The 22,259-nt window shown below is 39.8% G+C and overlaps 1 protein-coding gene across 9 annotated transcripts in view; it reads right to left on the bottom strand.

Annotated features, from left to right (window-relative positions):
- BTRC (beta-transducin repeat containing E3 ubiquitin protein ligase) overlaps positions 1 to 22,259 on the bottom strand; it is a 124,553-nt gene that overhangs the window by 53,766 nt on the left and 48,528 nt on the right. For 5 of the 9 annotated variants that reach the window (XM_038757636.1, XM_038757632.1, XM_038757631.1 and 2 more), the window contains 2 exons: positions 20,718 to 20,795; positions 10,145 to 10,234 (listed from right to left, as the gene is read on the bottom strand). The exons of 1 other annotated variant lie outside the window; for it this stretch is intronic. In XM_038757636.1, the coding sequence (XP_038613564.1) occupies positions 10,145 to 10,234; positions 20,718 to 20,795 (168 nt within the window). The remainder of the gene's footprint in view (positions 1 to 10,144; positions 10,235 to 20,717; positions 20,796 to 22,259) is intronic. 3 more of the 9 variants (XM_038757638.1, XM_038757634.1, XM_038757635.1) reach the window with 2 other exon arrangements.

Raw genomic sequence — 22,259 nt, forward strand, 5'->3', positions numbered from 1 at the left:
AGGACTGGCATCAGGCCCCTGGTAGAGAACATCCACCCTGCCTGCACCTCCAAACACCAGCCCTGATCACAAATAACCATATCCATTGCAAAGACCCCTCAGATGTAAAGATAAATTCACAAATGGCTTCCCTCTTGTAGTTGCCTTTTGGAGATGTGTTAATTCACCAATTTATGTAACTTGGGCTAGTACACTTCTGTGGCTTTGCTTTGTAGAGCTACTCAGAACTCAAAGTTTACAGTAAAAGGCATTAAATATTTTGAGAGGAAATAAGTTTTATAGACTATTCATCCTCACCCAGGTGTACTCTTTTTGGTTACCCTCAATGGCAATTCTAGGTATGCAAATAATTTTTGGCTTGGAAGATATCACCCAAAAGTCTGTTTGTTTTTGACAATTTCAAATTGGACCCCTTTTAAAAATAGATGACATTTTCTCCTAAACACAAATATTCCACATGCATAAACATAAAAGAACAATATAATGTATCTAAAAACCTTATACAATCTATCACTAAACACTCAAAAAGGGAAAAACCACTGGAACCGTTTTCAAGGGAAAAGTAAAAATGGTGGGTAAAAAATGTGGAATGTCATCATAAACCAAATCAGGGAGGGTGAATATCTAAAATACCCTGTATTTCTAATTCCTGAATTCCAATCAATTTTCAACAACTCAAAGCCAGAGAGTACCAGTGGCCGAACCTGGGACATTTTAAAAACTGCAGGATATGAATAGCAAGAAAGAATTGGTGGGAAGGGGAGATACAACAGGCAGGTCTTTGTCTGAGTTCAATTTAATCTCCCTTCATCTGGTTAGAAGTGGAACAAAACTTTAAATCTAGCAAAATGCAGGAATCAAAACCTTCCTAAATGACCCCGGAGAGAAGGAGGCATTGTTTATAGCTCATTAGCATCAGCCATGTTTGTGATATTAACTTGGAAAGCAGACAGTGCTTCTTAAAGTCCGTAAACAGATTTAGAATGAAGAAGCACTGTTTGAATACAGGGAGCATGGATGGGGGTAATTTAAAGCCCATGGATTCCCCCGCGCGCCCCCCCCCCCCGCCTTTCCCTTTTCAGAAATTGTGCCTGGCATTGTGCAGCTGCGCTGCTGTCTTCATCACTCCCTCCGTCTCCAGTCTTGCTAATTAAAAGGTTGATCACAGAACAATGCTCTTCTCATTAATTTCAGTGTTCCGATTGGGCAGGATCCCCGCTTACCCCACCTGATCTTTTCACACTGCTGAAGTTAATGTGACAGGAGCCTGAAGATGGATTACCTGCTGCCATATTGCCCATCGCCTCCAATCAGGAGCTATCTGTGTAAACTGATTGTTCTAATTTGCTCTCATTATTTTTACAATATCAGGAGAAAATAACGCACACAGCTCAATGTCAGAGCCATGAAAATCAGCCATTAGTTAAACCCAGACACTGAGTGGCTTTATTAGGGGCACTGCAGTTTATTGATGTAGCTCGTGTTAAACAAGACGGCATTTGCTTCAATCGAAGGAAATGTTTATGCTGAGAGAAAATATTTATTGTAATAATACTCCATGCAACAATCGGATTCTTGAAGTGCCCTGCTCTTCTCTCAAGAGCTTGGTTTCTGGCACAGTATAACTGCAATGGAGGACAGCGTTAAGCACCAGAAAGTACATAGTATGTCGTGTGCAGAAGAGCTGAAGAAAAAAATAATCTGTCGATTCACTCAAATTTTTGTGCATTCTTTCCTCCTACTCCTCCCATAAAGAATAAACCCTTTTCTGCTACAACAAAAGCTAATCAATAAATGTAGGCGGTTTTCTTTGGCAGTGTACTACTAAACAGTTTTTCAAAAGGGGATGTTATGGATAAAGGAACCAAAATGGTCTCTGCAACAACCACTCAAGCGTTTCTTTACACTAGGAAATTCTCCATTTTCACATAAAGTTTTGGACAAGGAGTACCCTACTGTAGTCCTGTTGCTACCGGATTCCAGAAAATTAGAAAACTGGAATTTGAAGTATGTGGTAGCAAAAACCAGGCTAACAAGCTACAAACTGGGTTTAAATGCTCCTGCCCCAGCAAGCTACTTAACCCAGAAGACAGAATATGGAGGGCAGGTTTTGTATTTCCATCGCTACTTATCTTCATGAAATCTGTTCCTTCTAAAGATAAAAGATCACCAGAAAAAAAAAATACACATTTTCAAGAGGAAAAGGACAAGCTAAACTTTGCGGTGGAGAACAAATGAATTAAGCTTGCAATTTCTTTCTAAGCTTGCTGGACTTAGGACCGTTTTCTTTCTAGACATCAAAACATAGTGTAATGTTAAAACAAATAAAGGGAAATGAGAGCAACGTGGGGGATTAAAGGGGGAAAAGCTTTTGCAAACTGGGAAGAATGTTCTTTAGAAACGGGCTCCTTTAATATAGGCATTTCAAGGGTTGTTTTCCTCAACTTGACATGGAGGAAGACTGCGTTCCTCCTGTTTCTACCCCCGGCCCCGTGCCTCAAAGAATTTCCATGGCGAATTTCTACATTTATTGTCTGTAACAGATTTAGCTTCCAGTTTGCTTTCCAGAAGAGTCTCGGGTAATATGCAGGTGAGGGTGCCCTTTTAACGACTACTTTTCTTATTCCCAAGAAGCGTGTGCCATGCTTTTCTCCCTCAAATTCCTGCACTAAAAGACTGCACCATACTGCACTCCGCAAAACGTGCTGATGGCGCCAATTACAAGCCCCCAGCCGAATGCTCCAGCCCCCACCATTCGGGCAGATTTATGCGGGCTCTTGCCGACGTTATTACAAGTCAGAGTTTATTGGGAAATTGTTACATTATGCGGAGTGTCTAACAAATTGCTTATGCTGCTATAATTGGATTACAACAGCCGCTTGCTCCCACCGGTAAGATTAGGCAAGTAGGACTCCTGCCGATCTCTGAGCGTTAGCAGTAATTTTATTTGCCTTGCCTCTCTCTTTCCTAACAACATGCCTCTCTCCCTGCCAGCTGTCTGCTGAAAAGGCACAGGCTTGTTCCTTGGCCCTAACAATGCAATTACAGCCCCGCAGATCGCACTGTTTGTGCATTAAGTACAGAGCCAAAACGAGGCGAATTGATCGTTTGACTTTTGGAGGAGCCATGTGATCTCTCCGTGCGGGTGATCCGGCATGCACCAGTGGGCAATGCAGCAGTAAATTCTTGATGAAGAACTTCCTTGTTTCATCCCTTTCTCTCCCCACCCTCTGCCCCTGTCAAGTCAACAGACCCCATCCCATGGTAATCTAGATCCATCCACAAGGCAGACTCAATTTTCTTAGCTCCCTGGCTGGATTTAAATCTGAACTGGTTTTTAGCATCTTGAGGCGCCTCAGTTAGATATTTCAGTGGCTCCCTAGCGCCAAACTGCACGGCTATCTAAACAGGTTCATAAAGAGTTCACAGGAATGGTGCAGTTTGAAAGAATTAAAGAAAACTTGATTTTGTCTAATAAAACCGCTTCAGAATGAATGCCTTTCGGTTTTAACTCTGTTCATATTCATAAGGACCGAGATCAACACTGATATCACGGCATCCTTTCTTCTGCAGATTCTCTCTGCTGGAGGAACAGCACAGATACTGGAGAGACCAATATCAATATAACAGGACCTGAGGCTCAGAAATGGCTAGCTTAATCCTTACGTCAGGCAAAATTTTAAATATTTTTAGTTGACAGCTTTCAACTTCACTTTTCTACTTGAAAAAAAAAGTGTAACAGTGAGCGCCAGATTATATGTGGCTACCTTGATCCATGGGCACATGTAAAATACCCTCTAGGGTTGGGCCCGGTCTTATATTTTAACACTACCTGTGATCTAAATTCTCTATCCATTCCTCCAATTTAAGGGGTAGAAATAAGACTTCTGATGGTGACACCACCTCTGTGGCAGGTGCCATTTGAGGCCTTGAGTTGCTTACTTGTATCCCAAACATATGCTAAAGAATGGATAAAATTACTCATTCCACTGATCGCTGCATCCTTTATTTACACACACATGCAATCCAAAGAACAGCATTTATGCACATATCTATAAATTTTATATTGTAAATTATTTATATTGATGCCTGTCTCCCCCTCTAGAATGTAAGCTCACTGTCTACAAACTCTGTTGTACTCTCCCAAGCGCTTAGTACAGTACTCTGCACATGATAAGTGATCAAAATGTACCGATGATGAAGGAAGAGTCCTGGATTTGTTCCAGCTCAATTTATATGCCTCAGTCCCACTCCTAGTACCTTCCATCTTTAAAATGAGCTTATATTAACTTCCATCACATACATACAAATGTGAAACTCTGAAAATCCATCAACGGTCAGAGCACTCAAAGCTTTGCAATTCAACTCAAAATGATTCGCTAAAGTCTTACTGCGTTACTGACACAACATACCATTTAAACCTACTGGAAAAGGTTTCTGAGTGAAGAAGGCACCATCTGATAACCTACTTGTAGAACTGTAGATTAAAGAAGTGTGTTAAGATGTACTTTAAAACTCAAAAGAAACTCTGAACAGCTGAAATGCCTTATAAATAGCTCAGACCCAGAGGAAGTGCAAACGTCTGCATTGTGAATTGTAGATCTTAATTACCGACAATGGCTGGTACAGCAAGTAGCACGGAAAAAAAGTGAAACAGTTGCACTGTTCATGGTTGGCAATAATTCTTCAGGAAAATATTTACTATCAATCAGTTATGAGAAAAGGGACTCTGTGCTCGTAAAACAGCACGTTGCTTCTCATACCAGGACCATTTTGCTTCAACATAATCTGAATTTAAACAGCTTGTTTCCTGCGGATATCATTTTGGAAATAAATAAAACAAGTCTTCTATCAAAATCTGGAGTGGAAAGAAACATCACATTTTTCTGTTTCACTCAATTGCAAACAGATTATTAGACCAAGAAAAAGTCAAACCACTGCTCAAGGTTTGTCTCAAACTCATAAAGAGGCAGAAAGCTCAGAATTGAAGCAAAATAGCTAGGTAGCCATATGGCAACCAAACAATCTGATCTCTTTGGGATTTTTAAAATGGAGACAGTGACACACTCATAATTAAATTTTTTTTGCTTGATATTTTGTTAAAACATCTAAAGTACCTAAAAGTCAACAAGATATTAGTGATTTCACTGTCCCCTTCGTTTTCTTTACCAGTTTTAAAAAAAATCACGAAGCAGACACAATGTAATTATGGATTTTAAAGACTAATTTGACAGTCAATAATGACGGTCTATTTAAGACACAATAAATTCTGAGCTCATCACGTATCAAGCACAAGCACCAGTAAAGGTTACCTTCATGAACTATACGGCTATAACCACTCAGGACAGAATAGAAACCAATCAAATGGAAAGAGCTTCCCTATACCCAAATTCTAACTGGTGGGTTTAATAAAGTTTCTGGGGGGCCTTTAACAATCCAGAATCAGACAGCCTTCCGATTCCCAATATCAAAGATTTATAAAGGACACTGTTATGCCTGTCAAATGCTCTTGTGCAAGGCAGCGTGGCTCCATGGAAAGAGCATGGACTTGGGGGTCAGGGGTCATGGGTTCTAATCCCAGCTCCCCCATGGCTGCTGTGTGACCTTGGGCAAGTCACTTAACTTCTCTGAGCCTCAGTTACCTCATCTGTAAAATGGGGATTAAGATTGTGAGCCCCATGTGGGACAACCTGATCACCTTGTATCTCCCCCAGTGCTTAGAACAGTGCTTTGCACATAGTAAGCACTTAACAAATGCCAATATTATTATTATTATTATTATTTGCCTACTGTTTGCAAAGCACTGAATTAAGCACTGGGAAGGAAGTTAACATTTGAGGTATAAAACCATCCCTGGACCCAAAGGAGCTCACTATTTAAGAACATGGAGGAATCAGGGGGTGGTGGATGGAAAATGGTGACTGACATATACAGAAAGATGAAACAAAAATATAAAAGACAAATAGGATAGAAGTAGCAGACTTCAGGCTCCTTATGGCTCTTGCCAGTATGGCAGAAGTCATAGCTGCAGCCATGGTGGTGTCCTAAAAGTTAAGAAGGCCACATCTCTTCATCTGCCTCAGTTTCCCTTCATAAAAGTTGTGGAAAATGATTTTACTATTACTCTTCTGAAAGAAGTGTTATGAAGACAAGATATTTTTTGAAAAGTGCTCTATTTCAAGGGTCTATTTCTGACTCCTTGAACTACATCCTCGGGCCAGAAATGGGAACTAGGCAGCAATCACCTGTCTCCACCAAAAATATGCTTCTTGGATGTAGGTTCAGTCCCAAGCATTTCTCGCATGAAATAAATTGCTGTTGCTGAATGGGAGAAAGGTGTTTACCTACACCTTACTTATCATAATACTTACTTTTTCCATTAGATGTGAACTATGATTACTCACACCAAAGCTAATTCAGATTACAAAAAAATTTTCAATCTCCAAACAAAACTGGGCAAGTGTCAGTCTGCAATAACCAAATATAATTGGGCCTGGAGTTGCCTCAACAACAATTAGTTCAGATGATCAGCTCTCCAATCTAATAATAATGACTCAATTGTGAATCCTAGATCTACTATGAGAATTCTATCGTGCTCTCAGATGGGTGCATCGCCACACAACTCCTGCATACTGTACTTCAAACCTAATACGAGGATTAAAGTATACGATGACTAGATTTGAGATTCTAGTTACTCCTGAAGCACCAAAGTTATCTGGATCATAGCTCAGCTGAACTGGACCAAATCATGTGTTGAAACCAATGAAAAAAGGATGCTACAGCAATGGCAATATGAAAAAGAAAGCACATGCAAACAAGGTGGGCACAAAAAAACGTTCAAGAGAATATGGAGCACAATTTGGATCAATTAAGCACCAGAGTGGGAAGATACTGGGGAAACATCCATAGCAGACCTATCACAAGCAGCAAATGGAGATGAGGTGAACTAAAACCGTTAAATTTACTGAATAAGGTCATGGATAAAACCAGAGTAAACAAAATAATCCAGCCACCCTTTGGCCCTGTCAACCTGCCCCAAAGTAAATCTGGTCTTTAAGCTTCTGCAAAGCAAGATGGTAGGGAAGGAATACAATAATCCTATATGTGCTACCCTCTTCACTAAAATGGTCTTTGGGAGACCAATGCAAGAATGAAAATGCTTCCAACTAAATATTTTAGTTTTCTAGAGATTGGTGGGGATACTTTAAATCAAAAAAGAAAGACTCACTGCTAAATAAAATAATGAAAAAAAGCAATCTATGCCAGAGTCACAAGCAAGAATGGCAGGTCTACATAAGAGATGTTCACTATTTTTCTGATGTAGGAAGGAGCCCATACTTTTCCATAGCAAAGAACGAATCTCATCAGTTGAGTTGGTGGCTGGTTAAAGCCAAGGAATCAGGATAAAATTTTCATTTGTAAGGATAGAATCAAAATAGCTCTGAGGCAGAGTGACACTAAAATGGACACTGTGGCCAGAAAAGGATGGAGCAAATGACAGAATGCTGAACAACATTGAGCAACCTTATTTTCACACCCAAGAGAATATCAGGAATCACACCATTTTATCACATGCCACAAGTTTTCTAGCCATCCACCACTAATGTAGTACATTGATGGAGAAGGAGGAGAGGGAAAATAAACAAAACACTCCAAACACTCCACTCCACTACCATAACTATCTAGCTTGGAGAGCCTGGCATAAAAAAGTATGGAGTAAACAATAGGAACAGATGCTCTCTTGGCTGACTCTCAATAGAGCTCATTCAAATTATCACCCCGTCCTTGGATTTGAGCTCCCGCTCAGTTTTTACCTTGTCTAGTCGGAAGTCAACCACTTACGATGAGAATACAGCAGTATAAGAAGCAAACCCAAAACAAAATCAAACCAGAATGATTCCAGGAAGATATTTGCCTTTAGGACCCCTTTTTATTATATCCCAGTTACAGAATAGTAATAATAATAATAATAATGATTTTGGTATTTATTAAGTGCTTTCTATGTGCCAAGCACTGTTCGAAACGCTGGGGTAGACACAAGGTAATCAGGTTGTCCCACAACAACAGTATCTGTTAAGCGCTTAATGTGTTCCAAGCACTGTCATAAGTGCTGGGGGGGATACAAGCAAATCGTTTTGGACACAGTCCCTTGTCCCACATGGGGTTCACAGTCTCAATCCCTATTTTACAGATGAGGGAACTGAGGTATACAGAAGTTAAGTGACTTGCCCAAGGTCACACAGCAGCCAAGCAGCAGAGCTGGTATCAGAACCCATAACTTTCTGACTCCCACGCCCGTCTATCCACTACACCATGCTTGGGGCCTGGTATAGCTACAGGAAATTTGGTTCCTCTTCTAGATTAAGAAATCCACTAACTCTGGAGACAATAGAGAGTCCAAGACATTATCCTTGGTTCTAATAATGACAATAAATAGTAATAGTAATAATAAAGTAACTGAGAGCCTGGATATAAAATACAGTGAATTAAAGTAGTTAAAATTAGGGCTGTTGTAACAACAGATCCCTGAATGACTATAAAGACAATAATTTGGCAAATACTTCCATATTAAGAGTCAGATAAGAAAATAAAAAAATTAAAATGGTGTTCCAATTTCTACAAGTCTAGAAACAGAAACTATAACTTGACTGCTACTTAACACTGCAAAATCCAACTTGTTGGACAATCAGACTTTGTTAACATGTGCCCAGAGAACATAAGGAATGGCATAGCAGACCATACTGATGGCCCATCCAGTCAGGTATTCGATCACTAACAGTAGCAACAGTTTGATGGTTTCCCTTCTTGACACTATTCCTCATCAGGGTGAGGATGTTCGACCCGGCCCCTTTGAAGTCTCAGAATCCAGTAGATATAAAAGCTTGACTACTCTGGCTTGTAAAATCGATTTGGGTTGACATATTAAAAAGACCTACATAATTATATGCTTAATATGAAAATTTCCATTCATATGAAACCCAAAACCTTATTCCTCTTGGAATATCCAGAAATGTAAGAATCCAAAATAGTTTGCGACCTGCACGATTGAATAGTTCAACCAGGATACTGAAAACTCATATCAGGACAGACATCTTTTTTAAGCTTATCCCTGGAAATGGTAAGGACAGTCAACAACATATTCTAAATGGCTGCTCTAATAAAGAAAAAGAAGAATACTTAGTTTCAACTAAGCAATTGATGAAGCATAGACTATGGGTTCCAAGTTTACCCTGTGTAGAAATAGATAGCTTTTATAAGGCCCCTAGACAGCAGGAGTATCCAAAAGCGTGCTAAGCAAGCAGTGAGCACCCTGGAAAATGAGCAATGGAGATGCAGTCTAGTGTCATATATTAATGTCTGTCTCCCCTTCTTGACTGTAAAGCTAGTTATGGGAAGAGACTGTGTCTGCTAATTCTGTTATATTGTACTCTCCCAAGTGCTTAGTACAGTGCTCTGCATTTAGTAAGCGCTCACTAAATATGATTGAGTCATTTAATGGGTAGGTCATTTTCAGCCTCTAGTTCTAGCCTCCATAATAACACTTATTGCACCTGTATTACTTTATAACTGTATATTTAACTTTAGAAAATATCTGTGAACCATACTTTTCCTAGATATGACTCACCCAAGACCACACCCCAATTTTATGGCAGTCCCAAACATTTTTTTAGCTCCTATAACACAAGGGTTACATTCTTGCAGAACCCTGCATCAAAGAAAACAAGCCCGACACAATGGGTATGTGCATGACTGTTTCTTCTGACAACTGTGCTTTGCTGTATCCAGACAGATGTGTTGGGAAAGGAACATTTTCTACTTCTGCCAAGTTGTTCTAGCCAAAAAGCACAGTGAAACCACACATTCTGGCAGTATTGAGTAGCTGGGGGTTACACAGTGAAAGCCCTAGAACAACACAGTTGTAGATTTTGCTGTACTCCAGCACTTCGAATACTGATGCATACTTGGCAGCCTTCAACAATAATCAGAGGCCAAGAAAGTCGACCTTCAGATAATAGGCTTCCTCCTTGTATTCTTTAGCAAGAATACCTAGCCTTAGTTTAGCCTTCAATAATCATAATACTATAGCAAACCAAAAGAGATAAATACCAGTTGCCAGGTAGGCGGTACATACAATGTTACTTACTTTGGCCACGCAATTTTCAGTCTTCATAGCAGTGCTTGCTAGACATACTGTTTCCTGGTTTAAGCAGAGTCTGGCACAACTACTGTAAGTCTGTGAAGACATTTTTTGGAAAAAGGTTTGAATAGAGGAACACTGCCCTAATGCCACTTCTTCACATTTTGGTACCACACAAATAGGTACACAAATTCTAGTCTTATTTGTGCACCAGTTTCCTTTCCCTGAGGTAAACACAGGAAAATACTGTTAAGCTTTAAATTCTATATAGATATAATTCAATGTCAAGGGTTAGGGAATGGGCACCAACTTTTCAGTTTGAATGTGGGGATGGTGGGGGAGTGGTACTTTTAGATGGGAACAAGTATGACAAAGGAGTGGCAGGCAAACTGTGAAGAGCAAACAGTTCAAAAAGACATGATTTTGGGTCTTACCCACCCTACTTGCTAGACTGGGAGTTCCACTATAAAAGCTACTGGGGCTTTGCCCCTACAATCTTGAAATCCAAGGGAACAACAAATCTCTATTTGGAGAGATTCAAATAGATCTCCTTGGAGTTGGCACCTGTGGATCAGTATGGTGGAAGTGTGTGTGTACCCTGGGAGAGAAAAAAATGTAAAATTCAAAAACATTTACCACTTATCTTAATTTTTGCTGTCTGAACATGGGTCAAATACAACAGTGACTTCCAAGAGAGAATGAATGACAATAAGGGGCAGAACAGGCCTAAGAAACAGAGTCCCAAGAGGCTAAAGAGTTTATTACAGTACTGAATTACAGTAACAATATGAAGAATTTTGGGCATTCTCTAAAGAAAAAGACTTCCAGACAAAAATCAACGAACCATCATCAGTATTTACAGAATACCTACTATGGGCACAGCACTGTCCTGGAGATTAAGATCAACAGTGTTTATTGAGTGCTTACAGTGTGCAGAGCACTGAACTAAGTGCTTGAAGAGTACAATATAGCAGAGATGGTAGTCACACTCCCTGCCCACAATGAGCTTACAGTCTGGGAGGTGGGGTGGGGGCAGAATATTGTATAATACTGAATATTGTATACAACAAAAGCAAAAAGGGTCCTTAAGACCCTTATAATGTAAATCCAATGACAAGTACTTCAAGCATTAATTTAAACTAGGAAAACCCAAATAGACTTAAATTTAACTGGTTCAATCTGGTTCCTTATAGACTATTTATCGGCATTGTAAAACCAGCATTTTGGAATGACTGTCCCTTTATTCAGGAGGAAGAGAAGGACAAAGCTGGGGTGCTGCAAAAGGGGAAAGAGATGCTTTAGTGTGAAATGCACTGTAAAAGTTTCCACCCAGGGTTGGACTCTCTCTCAGGTCATTTGGGAATTGGTTTGGTAGTCTGTGGGGCAAGAAGCAATCATTTTGCACTTTCCCAGAGTGGCAAGGAGCAGCAGCCCCCCAAAACCTACCCCTAGCACTGCCCCTTACAGCTAGGAGGCCGGGTGGGTGTTCCAATTCTAGAAAGCTTGCCCATGGAACTTCACCCAGTAATAAATCCTGAGAAATGGCCTGTTAGTACTCCTACTTCCTCATCCTGACATTAGCTAATGCTTGAAACCAATGGACAATTTTCTACATTCTAAGATCACAGGCTAAAAACCTTCAAAGGGATTGACAGTACTGTATTAACATCTGTTTCTTCATCACTAACATTTAGGGCCATCATTCTTTGCAAGAGGGGAATCAAGGGAGGTATAATTACGTGGAGGAGGGAAAGGAAGTGCTTCTTGTATTCTTGTTGGCACTATCAATTCTGGTTTCCAATTATCTAAGTTGATAATTTCCCACTCTGAATTCCCCCACCCAATTTACCCTTTCAAATAGATTTACATTACTGTATTACTTATACTATACCTGCAAATATTTTTATGACAATTTTTGGTCAATCAATAATACTTATTGAACACCTCATGGGTGCAGAGCACTGTACTAAGTATCTGGGAAAGTACAATACAACAGAGTTCATAGATGTGATCCCTGCCCATGAGGGGTTTACAGTCTCGAGGGGAAGACAGACATTAAAATAAATTAAAGATAGGAGAAATAAGAGAATTTAAGAATATATACAAAGTACTGAGGGTCTGATCTAGTTTCCATCCCTTCTGCTCTACTAAGACTTAATGATGCTCTAATCTAATGATTGAAATTATAAGCCAGCAGAACAAATGTTCTGGTAAACCCCATAATACGGACATGCTTAGTAGAGTACCTGGCACATAGTAAGTGCTTAACAAATGCCACGGTTACTATTATTATTGTTGTTATTATTAAATTCCTTCCCACCCATGAACCCCTTGCCCCTATTTCTAGCACCTCACCTTCCCCCCCACACCCTGCACTGTAAATCTGGCCCCACTCTTTTGTCCTCCCACAATCCCAAATCTCATATGCCATCATTTTTGTCTGTTTGAACTTCAATTATAGCAACAGTTGCCTCTGGTAGTAACTGCTGCCAGCGCAATCACATCAAGACTTCCCATTCCCTTCCTGGGTTGTAGCTCCACCTCCCCGCCTCAGCTGTCGATAAACTGGGAACAAGAAGGGAGAGAGGAGGACTGTCACAACGGCACTGGCCGCCACGTCCACAGCCACAGCTGTTACCCCCATCCTGCCCCGATCCCATAGCAGGAGCTGTGGCAGAGAGAAGGGACAACAAGAGAAGACAGCGAAGGGAAAGCAGGGGAGGGAGGCGGAGGCAATGGCACCTTGTGTGTCAGTAGCTTAAAAAAAGAAAACAAAGTGGAGTACAAGGGGAAGACTGGACTAAGTTCAGGGTGTGGGAATGGGGCAGGACAAGAAAGCCAAGGAGGGCATTTAAAGGATTTGGATGAGGGGAGGTGGCAGGGAGAGAACTGATTTACTTGTGACTGGACGTAAAGTCATGGGTGGGGCTTAAGGATGCCGGTATATGTCAGGAAACTGTACACAAATATCCCTGGTTTGCACATATTGTGGGATGACCATAACCTACGGTACACCTGTAGCCCCGATGGATACAGACGGTTTCCTTCATGTGCAAACTATTATTGAGGCAAAAATCAATTCATATAAAAACAGGACGGAAATTTTAAACCATGAACACTTGTTATATTTTCCTGCCATGTTCTAAGCTCAGGGTTCGGAATTTCTCTAGCAACAGTTGCCACTACACATACTTACAGCTATAAAAAATATAGGCAACATAGTTTTCTGCATTATTTTTAGAAGCTGTGAGGTCATTAACTCTTGCAAAAGGAATGTAGTGCTTGAGATTCAAATCTTATCGGCATGTCTGTCTTGAAATGATTGTTTTTCTCAAATCTAATGAACAGAACACAGGTCTAAATCCACCACTGACTCGCTGAATAACTTCAGGAAAGTCACTTTATTAGATGACCTCTATTTCCCAGGCATAAATGGGTGTTCATTCCTACTGCTATCTAACCACACCAAGATGTCATGAGGATAAATGAGATAATACCTGTAAAGCGCTTCTACTTCCCTGGGAAGAAAACTGCTAAGTAGTGCAAGGTAGTCTCAAAATTGATTGACCTCTCCAAAACCAGTCAATATTCACCATAGTCATATACAAGAAAGAAAGTTTCTAAAACAGGAAGCAATGTTTGGAAAGGTTCCTTCATTTCCAAACCAGAGGCAGAGAGGTTTGCGTTGGAGTGCTTTAATATTATTTTGTCCTGCATATAAAGAATGCAAACATAAACCAGTAAGATGCCCATTTGCTGAAAACTACCTTCTTTTTGAAAGCTGGCTGTAATTCTGAACAAGTTTTCAATTTTCTCACTGCTGCTAGGGTAAAACATTTTAAAGAGTTTAATTTTTACAGTGGATTCAATGACATGGGATTATCTAACAAAGTAATGGCTAATCAATAGAAGGTTTAGTTGTCAGGTGAAACATATAACACAGTAAAAGGGATTGATTGCCAGACTACCTCTTATTTACTAGGAGGTATATATTTAAAATGACACAAACTTGTTACCAAGCAGCATTCTTTTAACCTTGCAAAGAGCTGCTTCAGAAATCTGTTCAGGAGCCCTATAGCAAAACAAGATACAGTCTAATGAAAATGGGGCGGGGGGGTGGGGGGGAGACAGAAGAACTCTCTAGATGTATGGCAGCATCATATTGTGTCAACAGCAAGAATGTGAGGCACAGAGCAAGAACACAAAGCTGAATCTTTGGGAAACTGGAACAGGACTCTAAAAATGCCACATCGATGCTACCACACCCGATTTAGAAAATGCACAGCTATATAGGATAGCATTCCAGATTGTTTTTAGGACAGACTCTCCTAGTATTTCTGCAGCTGGATACAATAGACCTGGGTTTTAAAATGTCATGCCTATATTAACCAATAAACACAAAATGGAAAGAGGTCCAACTGCACTTTGCCTAGTGAAAAAGCTATTTCCATTACAAGTTAAACAAGTAGCTCAAGCACCTGCATGAAAATATACTTTTTATGGTCATTGCCACCCAGGAGTTCAATATTTTTTTTTTTTACTAAGTCAGTGATTACACAATTTATCAAAGAATGATTACCCTGAAATAAAAATAAAATAAAGCCCCCAACCCCCTATACAGTCTTCCTTCCTCAAAGTAATTTTAGGAAAGCTGGTCATTAAACCGCTTCTTTCTGAAGAAGGTTTTTTGAAGCTAGGCCCAAATTGCCAAATCATGCAAAAAAAGAAAAGTTATTAGACTCTAAAGGATTCAGTAGAAGTGGGAAGTTATATAAACAAATCACTTCACCGGATTTGGGAAGATCACTTTTGTCTCACTTAGGAGGCCTACATTAATTACCCTTAAGGTCTTTAACATAGACTACTTAAGATAAGCCCAATTTATTTATTTATTTCAAATGAGGTGCTTCTTCCGAAGTATTAAATAATGTCTACAACTGCAAACGCATTTTTATAAATGGGTAATTAAAACAGATGACTAAAATTAAGTCAAGCTGCAGACCATTACCCAGAATGCACTGGGGTTTTTGTGTGTGTTTTTTTTTTTCTTTTAATAAACATTAGACAATTTCCTCCATTAGAAGTCCAAAGCACTTTGGGAAAAGGTGGGGGCACTTTTGTAGGAAAAAAAGAGAAATGACAGCACACCCCAAACTGAGCCATTTGTTGGGCAGCCCCGAAAGCATGGTTTGTCAGACTGCAATTACACCTTGCCTACTGGCAAGCTAGACTGCTACATTCTGCCACTAGACGGAGGAAGTGTGTCGACACAAGGCGATGGTAGATAGGGAACGGGTTTTCTTGAGCAATTAGCATAACAAAGCTCCCTTGGCTGTGTGTACCTTCTAATTACTCAATACAATTAAAATGACTAACCTAAAACAAATAGAAAACAAAATCCGCCTGCCTGATATCAAAGACTTCATTAAATCTTGGTTTGTTTAATCAATCAGACTGAACAGGAGGAAAGGCTACTGTGTCCAAGCACTACAGCTATTAAAAGTAAATGGGGGGGGGGAAGGGGAGGGAGAGAGAGAGAGAGAGAGAGAGAGAGAGAGAGAAAAAGAGAGAGAGAGAGAGAGTGTGTGTGTGTGTGTGTGTGTGTGCGCGTGTGTGTTTTAAAGAAAGCGAACTGTATCTCTTGGAAAAAAGATTAAAAAAATAAAAAGAAATGCCATGGTATTTACCCATCTGGATACTGCTTGAAAACAAATTGTCCTCCAAAGAGCAAAAATACAGTATGTTTTCTCTCAGCTCACTGGCTTATGAATCTGACTTTTTGTTGCTGTTGTTTTGTTAGTACAGACACTCTATAATGTCATTTTCTGTTCTGGCGATGCGCTACTTTCCCCCCACTGCTCGTCTGGGTAAAGGATGCCCAAGGTTTAGATGAAGTTATTTTAACTTTGGTGACTTATTTGGTGTGGTTTCTGAATAGTCTTTCCAAGTCATTGTGAAACCTTTCCAGTTGGGGGGGGGGGGGGAAGCATTCAGGGAAAGATAACGGCTATTTGCTGGGTCTTACAAACTTTAAATCCTTCATTTTATAAGGTTCACATTAAGAAAAATGATAACTACGACATTTTTCTTTCTAGAGACAATTGTGACATTTCTCCAACAGCTGGCAAGGTGTTGAAAACCTGGCAGCTGTTACCTCCTGGGATGAGACTACTTTTTTTTTTATCCTCCCATGACAGTTTAACTCAATGGGTCAGTACCTTTAAAGACGGCAAAGTATCACGGAAGAGGATGGAGGCTTGAATTACTGCTACCTCCCTAACCAATATAAACCCTCACTGCAGGTGAACTCTTCATCTATAGAGGTGCATGGGGGAGGAAAATGTAATGCCCTGAGCCAGATGGTTTTTATCTTGTTTTTAAAGAATAAAGGGACAAGCTAACAAGGGGGACAGCTACTTTGTTAGCTTCTTGGCCTCTCTCATGGCTTTGGATCCCCAGGGTTCCAGCCACACAAGAGAAAGAATACAGAAAAACGTAAACACTTAAAGAAATATAACTATGGGGCTGGCATCATGCTGCTTTCAAAGAGTTGAGAGGAACTCTGCTCAAAGCTTTATTTATCACTGCCCACGTTCTCAAGATGGTAAGTGGACACATATACAAAGGGCATGGGGGAAGGGAGAGGATTAGACAGCAGTCACAATTTACTCAATTACAGAGGCACAGAGGGCTGACAGATCCTATTAGCACTAATCCTGGGCCAACAGAGGAGTCAGCATGTCATAAGGCAACATAGTTTGTGAAGTAACTTGTACTTCTAACATCTCCTCCATGGCCTTTATAATTGCTTGGAGACAACAGCCCCCAAACTAAGAAAATATGGAAACATTTTTTCAGCATAAACTTTGGGGAAGACAAAGGTAAAAGTAAAATTGTAGCCTCATCATATCATTCAAACTATTCTTGGTTTTTCATTCAGAGCAGCAGAGTTTAGCAGTGTTAAAAAGATAGGTTGTTTCCCTTCCCCGGTGTCCTCCTCAGCCCTGCTAAAATGAAATCAATTACTATCAATCAGGTGCACAAAATGTCTGGCATTGACTGAGGAAGCCGAATCCCTCAGCTACTACTACAAATAGCTTGCCAATTCGATACCTCAAACAGAATAGTCACACCTGTCCCTTATGAAAAATGCACTTAAGGGCAATCTTCAAAAATAAATACATTAATAAAAAACTAAATCCATGCTACATAACTTTTGTACAAACACACAGAGAAGCCCAGAATCTGGCTAAGAAAATAGACTCAGCTTGGGAGGGTGAAAGTTTTTCACTGAAATCCCATCCAACAGAAAGCTCTGCATAAGCAATATCAAGCTGGAGCTGGCTTGAAGCACAACATACATGATACTAATTCTCCTTACGTCAGCGTTTCCCCACAAGACGCCTTTGACATCTTTCCCCCATAGAGCTCGCCGGCAGAACAAACCATGACAGCAAATGGCACTTCATTATTACTCTATTCAGAAGGAGGGGAGAGTTTAAACAACCTGCATTATGCCTATCTTTTTCAAAAACCAGTGGGATAATCAAGTTCAGGGCAGCTCTGGACAGCTGCCCTGTGACCTGCTTGTATTGACCCTTACTATTCATCACTTTTTCCTATGACTGGGAGGGCAGGCTCCTAGGGAGTGACCACCACAATAGACAGATACAAGCCAACGGTAATCTGGTTCGTGCAAAAAACCAGATGGCACCGCAGTAAATTTACAAATCTGCATTCATGGGGCTGTTAAAACACCCAGAAGCTAAAAGGCTCTGAGGGCCCCAGGAGGATCTCCTCTCTGTTTCTAAAGGCCATTTCTCTTGCAGAGAACATTGAGCTCATGTTCTTCATAAAGAGAATAGGGATGGAACCCTTTTCAAAAGGAGAAAAAAAAATCCTCATGACCTAATTAATCTCAAGTGCTTGGATCTCAACACTAAATGATTGGTATTAAAAAAGTCATTTTGGGGGATGTGGGGAAGTCAAGTGGGATGGGAGGTGGGGAGAAGCTGTTTAAATGGTGCAGAAAAGCCCTATGAACACCCTTTCAAAATACTTTGCACAACAGAACTTGCAACTGGAAAATGATTCAATAACTCATGCATTTATTTTTAAAATGAACCAGATTAGTCCCATGTGTGACCTGCTGGTCCATCTGTATGTGCTGGACTTAATGGGCACGATTCTCTCTCTAGCTTCAGTATGAAGTATGAGAGAGATAAATTTAGTTTAATTTTCAACAGATCAGCCTATCCATTTTCCAAATGGACCATCTGGATCATCCTATTAAAATTAATTTATAACTTTGCAGAGTGAAAATTCGTTTGTTAGCTTAAATAAAGTTGCCAAAACTTTTGTCTTGTGCCATTGTTTTCTGGTGGTGATTTCCATAAAACCATCCAAATGTTTCTACCTCAAGTCTGATTTTATGCAATCATTTTTTATGAAGTCCTGAAGATTTTATAAAAAACCTTTTCCTTCTCTTTTTTTACAGTGGGACAGGGACTGTATATCTGATCTGCTTGTATTTACCTCAGCGCTGAGTACAGTGCTTGGCCCATAGTAAGCCCTGAACTAATACCACTAGTATTTCGATTACTATTATTTAAAAACCCAAAGCTATTGAAATAGAGTCATATCACCTCAAAAGTTAAAAACAATGTAAGCATTAAGAATGATTTCAAGTGCTTATTCTCAATGTTTTTTGTGCTCACTAGCACAATACAGACAGTAGATGATTTCTAAATGCTGTTTATTATTGGTGACAGTTTTAGATTCCTCTGTCCATGTATGTGTTTTCAAAAAGGATCTCAGTAATACCAATCGGCATATTTCAGGAGAAAATGGATAACAGCATATTTTGCAACAGAAGAACAGAACAGTTATATTCTCTGGCAATATTGTATAAAATTGCATGGTTGGTAGTGGGACATGGAAGGTTGAGATAATAATAGTCCATTTTCCAGGGAGTAGCAGATCACACTCCACTGTTGCTTGAGCGGTAATACATCGCCATAGAGAGGTGGGGAAAGGAGACCATGGTTTTTCCCTGTATTTTTATAAATCATCAATTTGACTGGGGAGGATTAACCCTAAACCCTGTAAAACCCCACCAGAAGTATGTAATGTTTACAAAAATCACTAAGGAAATCTGTCTCTACCCTGTGTATTCCCAATCTGACTTTTCAGATTTTTCTGATCCCTGAAAAGAGGGCACCCTGTCCCCAAACTTTGACACTTACATGTTTTTCTCAAATAAAAGAACAAAGAAAAATTTCAAGAGTAAGGGCCTTAGGCCTTTATAGAGAAGGAAACACACTATGGATACATTTATTTCAGGGGAAGAAAAACAAACCCCACAAATATCCCACCAAAACCCAGAAGAAACGAATAATTCACTTAAGGAGAAGCCAGGGTTACTTTCTACTTGCCAGTTTAGACTATATACAGCAATATACACTAACAGAAACTACTGTAGAAACCAAATTATTCCAACTAATCCAAGGTGAAGCTAGTACAAGTGGTGTTTAGTTATCTTAGACAGGCTTTTGGCCAATTCTGTTTGGTCTTCTATAATTTTTCTCTTTTCCTGGAGGTGAGGTGTTCTCCCCACTACTTATGGCATCCAATCTTGATTAATCTGTATCTAGCCAAGCACTTAGAACAGTGCTTGGCACACAGTAAGCATTTAAATAATACACTACTATATTATTAATATTAATTATAAAAATATCAATGTTAATAATAATAATAATGAGTTGGTGGGAGGAGGGACTGGAGGTAAGAGGGGAAGAAGGAGGGAGGGAGTGAGAGTGTCTGATCTGGTCTTGGTTCAGAAAATCAGTTTTGTAATTAAGACACTAATTAAGCACTTACTACGTGTTAGGCACTGGGGTTGATCCAAGGTTTTGAGATCTGACAGTCTCTGTACCACCTAGGGCTCATAACTATCTTATTCCCATTTTAAACATGAGGAACTGAGGCCCAGCAAGGTTAAGTGACTTGTCCAAGGTCACACAGTCAGTGGCAGGGTTTCCTGAACTCAGGTTTACTGACTCCCAGTTGCACAGTCTTTTCACTACGCTATTGCTGCCTAGTGTTCTACTGAAGCAAACTACACTTTACTTCATGGATGTGACCTCCACTTTCATTTTAACTTCATGTGAGATGGAATTGGCTTTCCTATACATGAGCTCTTCAAAGATGCATCTATCCCATGGGGCAATAATAAGCGTTCAATAAATACCATAACTAACTTTGGAGACTATATTTACCAATTATTTATTTATATTAATGTCTGTCTCCCCCCTCAAGACTGTAAACTCGTTGGGGGCAGGGAACATATCTACCAACTCTGTTGTATTGTATTCTCCCAAGGGCTTAGTACAGTGTTCTGCACGCGGTAAGCTCTCAAATATCATCGATGATGATGACGAGATGAGGAACTAGGAAAAAAATCTCAGCAGCCTGAAACTGATAGTTCTGGACAGACTAATTTCACAGTACTCTTAATTTAAGCTCAGGAGTTTAGAATGGTTTCCTTTTCCTTTTGTTAAAGAAAGACTGAATTTCATACCTGTCTAAGTGAACTCTTCTCTGGTATTATCTTCCTAGGGGGCTCGTCATTATTACAGTCTTCTCTCTCTGAGGAATTCTGTGAAAGAAAGTAAGCTTTAATTCAGTTCTCATCTCCAACATAGTTCTGTAGGAGGAAAGGAAACTGAATATCATTTCAAACTCTGCAAGCTATAACACTGTATATGGGTATATTTAAATACACATATACATGCATATGCAGTCACACACATGCAAATATGTGCACATTTAATTCTGTTTGGTCAACATATCTTGTGGATCTTAGGAAAAAACTTCCATTCATTATTTAGCAATGCACAGTGGGACACTATGAGTCTATTTTTGCTTCCTTCTGACACCACAAAGACTGGCCACAGAAATCAGGACAAAGTGGGCTGACTGAAGGCCATATAATCTAAAATACAGACTTAACTTTAAGACCTGCACCACCTGGTTACTATTTTTAAGGTCTCCTAAACTTCGTTATCTAGGCAGCCCAAGAGGTGGGTCCCAGTGAACGGTTAGAATGAATTCTGAGCTAACTGCTGCATCACTAAAGGAGTAAAGATAAAATATACGAGAAATGAACATAAAGAGCCAATACTAAGGACGTTAGTAGCAGAAGCAGCATTTATCAAGTGCCCATTTGGTGTGGTGCACTGTACTAGGTGGTTGGTGAGTACAGAATAACAGAGTGGCATGTTCCCTGCCCACAAGGAGCTTACACTCTAAACGGGGAGAAAAATATAGAAATTATGCTAGAGTAGCTGAAATAAGGGAGCTAGTCCAACAAAAACTAATTGCTCAGACTACGTCTTAGATCCTAGTGGCGTAGCACTTGGTATTATTGAGGACCAATCAGTCCATTCAGAAATAAACATATGCACATCTAAAAAAAGCAAAATCCAGAGGCAATGTTAGGCCACCAAGATCTGCAAACAAAAAACGTGAGACTTTCAAAATAGAAAATAGGCAAAACTCCAAAAACATAAAACAGGGGTTTATCCTAGACAAGGAATTGGATTTCATTTTTTAATATCTATGATTATAACATTAAAGTTCAAGATACACTAGTTAAAATTTTATCATCCATTCAATCCTAACAGCATAATGAAGAACTTCCTGTTAGGGTGATAAAACACTAAAACAGGATACCAAGGGAGGAGAGGAGTCTCCAGCCCTGGAGATCATTAAAGAAATCATCACCAAATAGTTTAGCTATTCACCTAATGGACACGGTTCCATGATTTTTCAATTTTTTTCAGAACTGGAAAAAGTCCCCAGTAGTTGACAAAGTTTACATAAAAGCTAATTTTAAAAAACACTGATATGTGTGAAGAGGAGTGCTTATCAACTGGAATGTGCTGTCCACCATTGTGAAGAGCTTGCTGTTGTGTTAGAATAATTTAGTTCCTTTAGACTATAAGCCTCCTGGACTGAAATGTGTCAATCCTGTGTCTCCCCCTTTTAGACTGTGAGCCCACTGTTGGGCAGGGACTGTCTCTATATGTTGCCAATTTGTACTTCCCAAGTGCTTAGTACA

The sequence above is a fragment of the Tachyglossus aculeatus genome, chromosome 16, assembly GCF_015852505.1.
Source record: "Tachyglossus aculeatus isolate mTacAcu1 chromosome 16, mTacAcu1.pri, whole genome shotgun sequence".
Classification (NCBI taxonomy): domain Eukaryota; kingdom Metazoa; phylum Chordata; class Mammalia; order Monotremata; family Tachyglossidae; genus Tachyglossus; species Tachyglossus aculeatus.